This window comes from Lactuca serriola, chromosome 3 (genome assembly GCF_051521515.1).
Source record: "Lactuca serriola cultivar US96UC23 chromosome 3, Lser_US96UC23_V15, whole genome shotgun sequence".
Classification (NCBI taxonomy): Eukaryota; Viridiplantae; Streptophyta; class Magnoliopsida; order Asterales; family Asteraceae; genus Lactuca; species Lactuca serriola.
The window spans coordinates 62,048,009-62,059,287 of NC_136410.1; the positions used below are offsets into that span (position 1 = coordinate 62,048,009).

The 11,279-nt window shown below is 44.3% G+C and overlaps 1 protein-coding gene across 1 annotated transcript; it reads right to left on the reverse strand.

Annotated features, from left to right (window-relative positions):
* Positions 1-1,464: 1,464 nt before the first annotated feature.
* On the reverse strand, positions 1,465-3,733 carry LOC145094475 (uncharacterized). The gene is made up of 2 exons (XM_079032655.1): positions 2,600-3,733; positions 1,465-2,246 (listed from the first exon to the last, which is right to left on the reverse strand). Exons 1-2 carry the CDS (start codon positions 3,597-3,599, stop codon positions 2,227-2,229), a joined length of 1,020 nt encoding a protein of 339 aa, XP_078888781.1. The 5' UTR covers positions 3,600-3,733; the 3' UTR covers positions 1,465-2,226.
* Positions 3,734-11,279: the final 7,546 nt, after the last annotated feature.

Below are 11,279 nucleotides of genomic sequence, written 5' to 3' on the forward strand. Positions count from 1 at the left end.
TGACATATAAATATTTGAGTTTGCTAGGCAATGGAGAATGAGTAATTTTAGCATCATGAGGCAAGTAATACTCCAATAAATCTGTGATAAATTTGTGTTGGTGAACAATCATTCCATCTTTTGTTTCAACAAATTCTAACCCCAAAAAAAATTAATGGATCCTAAATCCTTGATTTTGAACTGATTGTCCAAAAATTGTTTTAGATCATAAATCTCTTTATCATTATTCCCTGTAACCAGAACATCATCTACATATACTGCCACAATGATGATTGAGTTATCAACTTTCTTGATAAAAAGAGAATGGTCATTTGAAGATCTTTGAAAACCTCTAATTAAGAGAGATGAAGAGAGTTTGTCATATCATTGGCGAGAGGCTTGCTTCAAACCATATAGTGACTTGTTGAGCTTGCATACAAATGAAGAATCTGTTCCATCCATTCCAGGTGGTAACTTCATGTACACCTCTTCATGTAAATCGCCATGTAAAAAGGCGTTATTTACATCAAATTGGTGTATTCTCCACTTCTTTTTAACAGCCAATGCTACTAAACTTCGAACTGTATTGAATTTGATTACAGGTGAAAAGGTTTCATTGTAATCTATCCCCTCTTTTTGAGTAAAACCTTTAGCCACTAATCGAGCTTTATAACGCTCAATCGATCCATCTGCTTTATACTTCACTTTATATACCCATTTGCATGCTATGGGTCGTTTTCCTTTAGGAAGCTTGACAATTTCCCATGTATTGTTAGCGTTTAATGCATCAAACTCCTCTTTCATTGCTTCTTCCCATAATGGATTGCCTTTTGCTTGATGATAGAATAATGGTTCATTGATTTTGGGAGTGATGGAAATATTGTTAACCATTGCAGCAACATGATTGGAAGCATGATAAGTAAAATTAGAACCATGATGAACATATTGGTAATAGTGTGAGAACAATCATCAAATTGACTTGTCACATTGTAACATATATAATCCTTTAAACGAGTTGGTTGAGTGCTGTTTTTGTTAGATCTTCGAATTGGAGGTGGTACTGCTTCATGATTGACAGGAAAAACAGGTGGTATTTCTTCATGATTGATATGGTCATTGTTGATAGGAGGAACATGTACTTCTTCATGATCTGGTTCATTGGGAGTTTGATGCTCTTGGTTTTCATTGGAGAAATTATGTTCACTTTGGACATCTTCATTGAAAGACATAGGAATATATGAATCTTGGACATTAATACCGTTTGTGAAATGAAGAGGGAATACATGTTCAATAAACTTAACATCCCATGAAATAGAAATGATTATTGTTTCTAAATCAAGAACTTTATAACCCTTTTGACCAAAAGGATATCCCACGAATATGCAAACTTTTGATCTAGGCATAAATCTGTCCCTGTTGACCGATAAAGTTGAAACAAAACATAAGCAACCAAAGGATTTCATGTCATTCAAATTTACCTTTTTCTTGAATAAGACTTCATAAGGAGAACTGTGATTCAACACTCTTGAAGGGGTACGATTTATGATGTGAGCAGCAGTCAATACACATTCTCCCCAATAACATTTTCCTAGCCCAGATTGGAAAAATAATGCACGTGATACCTCCAACAGATGTTTATGCTTTCGTTCAACCACCCCATTTTGTTGGGGTGTGTACGGACAGGATTTTTGATGAACTATACCAAGAGATTGAAAAAATGAAATGCCCTCATGACTAGATCCAAGTTCAAATGCATTATCAGTACGAATATTCTTTACAGTGACTTGAAATTGAGTTTGAACATACTTGATAAATGCTTGAATAGTTGTGAATGCACTACCTTTATGTTTTAATAAATGTATCCAAGTACATCTACTGTGATCATCAACAATGGTCAAAAAATACCGAAATCCATTGTGAGTTGGAACCTTGTATGGTCCCCATATATCTATATGAACCAGATCAAATGGTTGTTGTGATACAGTCTCACTCAATGAAAAAGATAGTTTGTGTTGTCTTGCTTGATAACAAACAATACATGAATTGAACAAGTCATTTGTACATTCCTTATTTGTAAGAGATAACAATCTCAGTTTTTCAAATGGTAAATGACCTAATCTATTATGCCACAGAGTTACATCATTCTTTTTGCATGAAACTATCTGATTGACATTAATAGATGTAGGAGTCTTCAAGTACTTGTTGCCACGAATATACAGATTGTTCACTCTTTTCCCTATAATGAAGCTATCCTTCGATAAAGGGGCCTGCATTGCACAAAAATCATCAGTAAAGATTATCCAAACCTTTAATTGTTTGGTGATTTTGGCAATAGATATGAGATTATGTCTGAACTCTGGAACATATAGAACATCACGGAGATTGATGGTATTGTGGATTGGAACATCTCCAATTTGAAAAACTGGTAATGTTTGACCATTTGGCAAAAATATGGAATGAGGCTGAGGAAAATTCATTAATGAAGAAAATAAGGTTTTGTCTGAACAAATATGATCTGTTGCCCCCGAATCAATGATCCATGAAGATTTTTCACCATTTAAACCAAGAACAACATTAAAGATGTATGATATATGATTTCCTGAAGAATCGGTATAGTTACCTGCAGTATCCATTGATCCATCAGTAATCACAGAGTTGATTTGAGTTGATCCACTATTATTGTTCAGAAGCTGCATCAATTGCTTGTACTGCTCAGGTGATATAGATTGAGAATTATCAACAACATTATTTGCCATTGAATCCATCTTCTTTGACTTTGTGAACTTGAAATCGGCTGGAAAACCATTCTGTCTGTAACATGTTGACTTCACATGCCCTAACTTCTTGCAGTGAGAACAGTTAAGATAACTTTTTGATGATTGATTAACTTGCATTGCCATGGCCTCCGTAACAACATTTGGATTTGAAGAAATATCTCTCTGCCTTTCTTCATGAATTAACATTGAATGAACAGTGGAAATGTTAGGTAATGGATTCATCATTAAGATCTGTCCTCTTATAGCTTTATATGAATCGTTTAATCCCATCAGTAACTGAATTAAACGTTGTTCTTCCATAAATTTGTTAAAAAGAGCAGCCGATTCACATGTACATGCAAGATCTTCTTGAATCATCTTTAATTCATCCCATATCTTTTTTATTTTTGTGAAATAGCTAGAAAAATCCTCAGATCCTTGATTAATAGAGTATAATTTCTTTTGAACTTGATAGATCAAAGTGCCATTAGATTGAGAATACCTTTCTCTTAGTTCAAACCAGATTTCCTTTGCTGTTTGGAGAAACAATACACTTTCAGCGATTTCTTTGTTTAAAGAATTCAAGATCCAGGAGATGACCATTGAATTAACTCTATTCCATGCGTGAATGAGATCTGAACTTGCAGCAGGAGGATTCATAGAACCATCGACAAAACAGAGTTTGTTCTTTGCTGAAAGAGCTAATGTCATCGATCTCTTCCAGGCTGCAAATCCTGTTCCATCGAAGAGTTTTGACACCAGAATCGTGTTTGGATTGTCTGAAGATCCAAGATAATAAGGGCTTGAAATTTCAATGTTAGATCCATTGGATCCGTTTGCTTGATTTTGAGTAGAACTTGACATGATTTGAAAAACAGAGATCAAATGAAGTGAATAAGAAACAACAAGATTGGAATCAACAAGAATGAAATCAGGAACTTCAGCTCTGATACCATGTAGAAAGATGAGAAATGAATTGATTGAGAGAGAAAATTGAGAGAAGTGTTTTTCATTGTTATTGAATAATAATACAATATATCAATATATACTGAACAGAAAAACATTGCGTACTAATTACGATACTAACATTCAAATGACGTGTCACTTCTCTAATGGTTGACTTATTGACTTTTATTCTCCAATAGTTACTGCTGATAATCTCACTGCACAAAACACAATCAAACAAACATGGAGCGAGACTTATAAATTGGATCATAATTTAAGCACCTATATTCGGTTCCGGATCTACCCATGGAGGGTGTATGTGAGAGACAGAGAGAAACCATGGTTAGATCTGAAATAATAAACCCAAAAGTAATGGTCGTTGTAACAACGCAAATTTTCAAACAAATTTTTAATTTTTAAAAATAAAGTATTTCCATTCAAAACAAGGCATAAATAGTTTAAGTATTATGTCAATACAAATAGTCTAAATCCCAAGATCATAAAAACATTCTTCAGTGTGTATCGATCACGTCGGCGCCTTCCCACGGTCCTCGCTAGTACCTGAAACACATGCATAACAACTGTAAGCATAAATGCTTAGTGAGTTCCCCAATATACAACTTACGCACATACGCCTTTCCAGGCCCTGACCTTCCGGTCCATGTGTCTCAGGGGACTTCCGTCCCTGCTGGGTAAACCTTCCGGTCCTACCCACGCCGACCTTTCGGTCCATCACACAACATCTCGCCTTCCGGCCCATAACATTTTGCCTTCCGGCCCAAAATATAATCGCCTTCCGGCCCATGACATACATAACACACATATAACAAATAACTTACCACATATAGCATACATATCACATATCATGCCCGACCTTCCGGTCACACAGTCAAACCCTTCCGGGTACAGTATAGTGAGAAGACTCACCTCGTGAATATCGAAAGCTAGCAAATCTCGAAATCACTCGTGCTCGATCCGCCGAGCTATAGACTTCCTATAATACCATATACCCCTTATTAATACTCTTATCATTCAAGACAACTGACCCTAAGAAATTACATGCAGGTCAACTCTGGTCAACGGTCAACGGTCAACTTGACCGGACTCGGCGAGTGCCATGGCGACTCGGCGAGTCTAGACGTCCTCCAACTCTCTGAGATTCCCTATCTACTCGTCGAGTGTCCTCCTTGACCCGACGAGTTACTCCTGGAAGAATCGCGGGGCCACCCCGACTCAACTCGCCGAGTCTGAAGAACAACTCGACGAGTCCCAGTTAATCTTCAAGCTACTCGACGAGTCTGTTCATCGAACTCGGCGAGTCCATGCCATGCAACCGCTCAAACTGCATCTTGGGATCAGTATGGTTCCGAAATACACAAGCATGGGGCCTTCTGGTCCTCTAAGGGTCCTAATACAGGGTTATATTCGTTTGGGTAACAAGGTAATAATCCATCTAATCACCAAATGGGTTCCATAAACCCTAGATCCATGCACACATCAAAATAACAGAAATGATCCGAAATGTTACCTGAATAACGCACTCTCTATGCCCCAAACCTCAGAACTCGAATCCCTTGCAGTTCCTTTAGCCAAAACTCTTCTCCTCCTTGTACCACAATTTCTTCAAGTCACCAATGGCCTTCAATCTTGCTCTAGATGCCCACAGCCGCTTAGGGTTCTTCTCAATCGACTAAAAGACGAACAATGACGGCATATAATGCGTTATATACGACCCAAACCTGAACGGTTAGGGTTTTCGCTAAACAGCGTAGACTCGCCGAGTCCATATCCGGACTCGTCGAGTCCAGCCGCGACCCGCGACCAAGTCTGCGGTCCTACTCGGCGAGTCTAGGCTCCAACTCGCCGAGTCCCCTCTTAACTCACCCCAAAAACATAATTTAACAATACCTGAGATTCCGGGCTGTTACAACTCTCCCCCACTTGGATTAGACTTTGCCCTCGAAGTCTCACTCTGAAAATAGTTCCGGATGCTGCTCCCGCATCTCACGTTCCGGCTCCCAAGTCATTTCCGACCCCTTACGGTGTTGCCACTGAACCAACACCAGAGGTACTTCCTTGTTCCTCAGAACCTTGATCTTCCGATCCCTGATGGCCACTGGTCTCTCGGCATAATTCAGGCTCGCATCCACCTGAATATCCTCCAATGGAACCACTGCCGACTCATCGGCTATGCACTTCCTCAATTGCGACACATGAAAAGTGTCGTGGATCTGTCCCAACTCCGCTGGCAACTCCAACCGATAGGCTACCCGGCCTATCCTTGCAATCACACAAAATGGCCCAATATACCGGGGCCCCAACTTTCCCTTCTTCCTGAATCGAATCACTCCTTTCCAAGGAGAGACCTTCAGGAGAACGAAGTCGCCGACCTGAAATTCAAGCTCGGATCGGCGCCTGTCTGCATAACTCTTCTGTCGGCTCTGGGCAGTCAATAACCTTTGTCTAACTTGCTGAATCTGCTCTGACGTCTGAAGCACGATCTCCGTGCTGCCCATCACTCTCTGACCCACCTCTCCCCAGCAAATGGGGGTCCGACACCTCCTACCATACAACAGCTCAAAAGGTGGCATACCAATGCTCGAATGATGGCTGTTGTTGTAGGAAAACTCTGCTAAGGGTAAATATGCATCCCAGCTACCCCCGAAGTCTAACACACACGCTCGAAGCATGTCCTCCAGTGTCTGAATCGTCCGTTCGCTCTGACCGTCTGTTTGGGGATGGTATGTGGTACTAAAATGCAATGTAGTACCCAGCTCCTCATGAAATTTCTTCCAGAACCTGGAAGTGAAACGCACATCACGGTCTGAAACAATCGAGATCGGTACCCCATGCCGAGATACCACCTCTCTCACATATATCTCCGCCAACTTCTCCGCTGAAGAACTCTCACTGATGGCAAGGAAGTGTGCACTCTTCGTCAACCTATCCACAATCACCCAAATTGCATCAACTCCCCTGGCAGTCCTCGGCAATTTGGTGATGAAATCCATAGTGATTTGTTCCCACTTCCACTCGGGGATCTCCAATGGCTGTAACTTGCCATGCGGTCTCTGGTGCTCGGCCTTAACCCTACGGCAGGTCAAGCACCTCTCAACGAACCATGCGACGTCCCTCTTCATACAGGGCCACCAATACTCTTTCCTCAAGTCCAAATACATCTTCGTAGCACCGGGATGGATCGAGAATTTCGATCTATGAGCCTCTTCCATCAAAGTAATACGTGTACCGCCCACGAACGGTACCCAAATCCGGCCCTGAAACGTCATAAGCCCTCGACCATCCTTAACGAACTCTGAAATTAACCCCACAACCCGCTCTTTCTTCTGCATTTCTGGTCGCACCGCTTCGGCCTGTGCCCCACGAATAGCATCCAATACAGGAGTCATCACAATCAGTCTCAAGCATACATCTCGCAATGGAGTGCTCTCCGCCTTGCGGCTCAACGCGTCGGTTACCACATTAGCCTTACCTGGGTGGTACAGGATCTCACAATCATAATCCTTGACCACATCCAGCCACCTCCTCTGACGCATATTTAGGTTGGGCTGATCCATCAAATACTTCAAGCTCTTATGGTTCGTATATATCGTACATCGAACCCCATACAGGTAGTGACGCCAAATCTTGAGAGCGAACACTACTGCTCCCAACTCTAAATCATGCGTGGGGTATCTCGCCTCATGAGGCTTCAGCTGCCTCGACGCATAAGCTATCACATGACCCCTCTGCATCAACACTGCACCCAGTCCCGAAATCGATGCGTCGCAATATACCACAAAATCTTCCATCCCTTCTGGGAGAGCTAATACCGGGGCTTCGCACAACCTCTGGCGAAGTGTCTCAAAGGAGGTCTGCTGCTCGGGCCCCCATGAGAATGCAACACCCTTCCGGGTCAATCTGGTGAGTGGCACTGCGATCTTGGAGAAATCCTTGATGAATCTCTGATAATACCCTGCCAACCCAAGGAAGCTCCTGATCTCAGAAGGTGACTTCGGCACCTCCCAACTCATCACTGCCTCAACCTTGGCCGGATCGACCAATATCCCTTTCTGATTGACAACATGTCCTAGAAATTGGACCTCCCGCAGCCAGAAGTCACATTTGGAGAACTTTTCATAAAGCTTCTCCGACCTCAATACCTCGAGGACCTCCCTCAAATGCTCCTCATGCTGCTCTCTAGATCTAGAATACACCAGAATGTCGTCGATAAATACAATCACTGACCGATCCAACATCGGTCTGCATACCCTATTCATGAGATCCATGAACACAGCTGGGGCATTGGTGAGCCCGAAAGGCATCACCACAAACTCATAATGCCCATATCGCGTCCTAAATGCTGTCTTCTGGACATCCCCATCCCGTACTCTCACCTGATGGTACCCTGACCTCAGATCGATCTTGGAAAACCAAGACGCTCCCTGCAACTGATCGAATAAATCATCGATCCTCGGTAACGGGTAACGGTTCTTGACCGTCAACTTGTTTAACTCCCGGTAATCAATGGACATCCGGTGTGAACCATCCTTCTTCTTGACGAATAGAATAGGTGCTCCCCACGGCGAGCTGCTCGGCCGAATGAATCCCTTCCCCAGCAACTCCTGGAGCTGCGAGGACAACTCTTGCATCTCTGGAGGTGCAAGACGATAAGGCACCTTAGCAATAGGCGCGGCCCCCGGAACCAGATCGATACCAAACTCTACTTGCCTCACACGAGGTACTCCCGGCAGCTCCTCGGGGAAAACATCTGGAAACTCGCGCACCACAGGGACCTCCTCAACTGATTTCGGTCTCTCGGAAACCTCCCGCGTATCCATCACATACACCACAAAACCCTTACAGCCATGCTGTAGACACTGCCTCGCCCTAGCGGCCGAACAAAAAGTTGATCCCGAACGGGTACCCTCGCCGTACACCGAAAGAACTCCCCCACTATGGTCTCGTATAGTCACCAACTGACGCTCACAGTCGATGACAGCGCCGAATCGGCTCAGCCAGTCCATGCCCACGATGACACAGACATCACCCATCGCAATAGGAATCAGGTCAATCGGGAATTCAACCCCGAAAATCTCTAGTACACATCCCCGAAGAACCTCCGTGGCACAAATCACTTTCTCGTCAGCTATAGAAACTCTCAAAGGTCGACTCAACAACTCACGACTAACGCTGATATGCTGACTAAAGGCTAAGGACACAAAGGACTTACTCGCACCCGAGTCAAATAACACTAAGGCAGGCACAGAGTTCACAAGGAAAGTACCTACGCATATAATAACATAAGCATAACATCTCGACATTAAAATAAATACATGAATTACAACATACCTGCCACGACATCGGGCGCAGCGCGGACCTCCTCCGCAGTCAGCTGAAAGGCTCTTCCCCGAGCCCTCGGGGCCTCGGCCTTCACCGGTCCATTCGCAGCAGCTCCGGCAGCAGGTGCAGATCCCTGAAGAAGCTGAGGGCACTCGGCCTTCCTATGGCCTGTCTGGTTGCAATGAAAGCAAACCGTAAATCCCTTGGGACACTCCCTAGCAATGTGCCCCTCCTTGCCACACTTGTAGCAAGCACCAGATCGACACGCCCCCTCATGACCCTTGCCGCACTTTCCGCAAGTGCGGCCCTTCGAACCTCCTTTGCTCGCATCGGCAGACCTTATCCGCTTGGCTGCCGGCTGGAACTGAGCCGGTCGCCGGTCTACCCGCTGAGACTCGGCCTCCTCCCTGGCCTGGGTCTCCAACTCGATCTCGCGCTTCCTGGCATTCGCCTGAAGCTCAGCAAAAGTATGGTAAGTGGAGTTTGACACAAACTCCCGGATATCCCTCCTCAACACTCCCAAGTACCGGCTCATCTGAGCCTGATCAGTGGACACCAGCTCGGGGCAGAACATCGCCCTCTCATGAAACTTCCGCGTGATCACCGCAACAGAATCAGTACCCTGCTTGAGGGTTAAGAACTCCTGAACCAATCGTTCCCTCTCCACCGGGGGAACGTACTCCTCTCTGAACATGGCAGTAAACCCCTCCCATGTTACTGTTGTAGTCTCTGCCAAAGTGAAGTTCGCCGTCACGAACTTCCACCAGTCCTTCGCTCCCAGACGGAGCTGGTTCAATGCGAACCGTACCCTCAGGTGCTCCGGGCATGAACAAGTGTAGAAGCACCCCTCTATATCCGTGATCCACCTCATCGCAGCAATCGGATCCTACGTCCCATCGAACTCTGGTGGCTTCGTATTGCTGAACTCTCGGAACAGCAACGAGTCACCCCCCTGTGGCCTAGCAGCGGCCACAACTGCGGTAGCTGCAGCGGTTGCAGCCTCAGTCAATGCGGCGTACCGCTCATCGAACGTTTCCATCAGGGTGGTCTTAATAGACCCAAACATCTCCGGGATCTCAGCCCGGATCGCCGCCGCTACCTCCTCGTGAATCATCTGACGAATCTCCTCGTCACTCACACCGCTCGAACTCGCTCCGTGGCGCGGTCTAACCATGATATCTCTGAAATACAACATAAAACTATCAGAGACTCCACCGAGTATAATCGCACTCGATAATGCAACCCTACTCAGTCTCCGATATCCAGGGATTCTTACTTGAGCCTCCCACTGACCCGGTGTCTTCGGTAGTACGGGCCCAATACTACCGACCACACCGCATCAGCATTCATCCCAAGTCTTCCTCCCCAAACCCCAGATAGTGAGTACTCTACTTCTGATATGCACTATCTACCCGCACACTAGCAAGCATCTCATATCGGCAAACTTCCCTAGACTAAGGCATCACAAATCAGGCCACTCTAGTCCTATCATGAATACCTAGTCTTCTAGCATGTATAACAATTTATATCATATAACATTGTAAGGTATTTTGGGGATCTTTACCGTTCGGGCGCTGACTGATCGTACACACTGCTTCTTTCTTGCTCACCACAAAACCATTTACAAAAGTTTATGCCTTTATTTAAAAAGTTTTCCTCAAATCCTCGGTTTGAGTTCAGTTACTCCCGAAGGTGCACCCGAATCCCTCAAACCAAGGCTCTGATACCAATTGTAACAACGCAAATTTTCAAACAAATTTTTCATTTTTAAAAATAAAGTATTTCCATTCAAAACAAGGCATAAATAGTTTAAGTATTATGTCAATACAAATAGTCTAAATCCCAAGATCATAAAAACATTCTTCAGTGTGTATTGATCACGCCGGCGCCTTCCCACGGTCCTCGCTAGTACCTGAAACACATGCATAACAACTGTAAGCATAAATGCTTAGTGAGTTCCCCAATATACAAATTACGCACATACGTCTTTCCAGGCCCTGACCTTCCGGTCCATGTGTCTCAGGGGACTTCCATCCCTGCTGGGTAAACCTTCCGGTCCTACCCACACCGACCTTCCGGTCCATCACACAACATATCGCCTTCCGGCCCATAACATTTTGCCTTCCGGCCCAAAATATAATCGCCTTCCGGCCCATGACATACATAGCACACATATAACAAATAACTTACCACATATAGCATACATATCACATATCATGCCCGACCTTCCGGTCACACAGTCAAACCCTTCCGGGTACA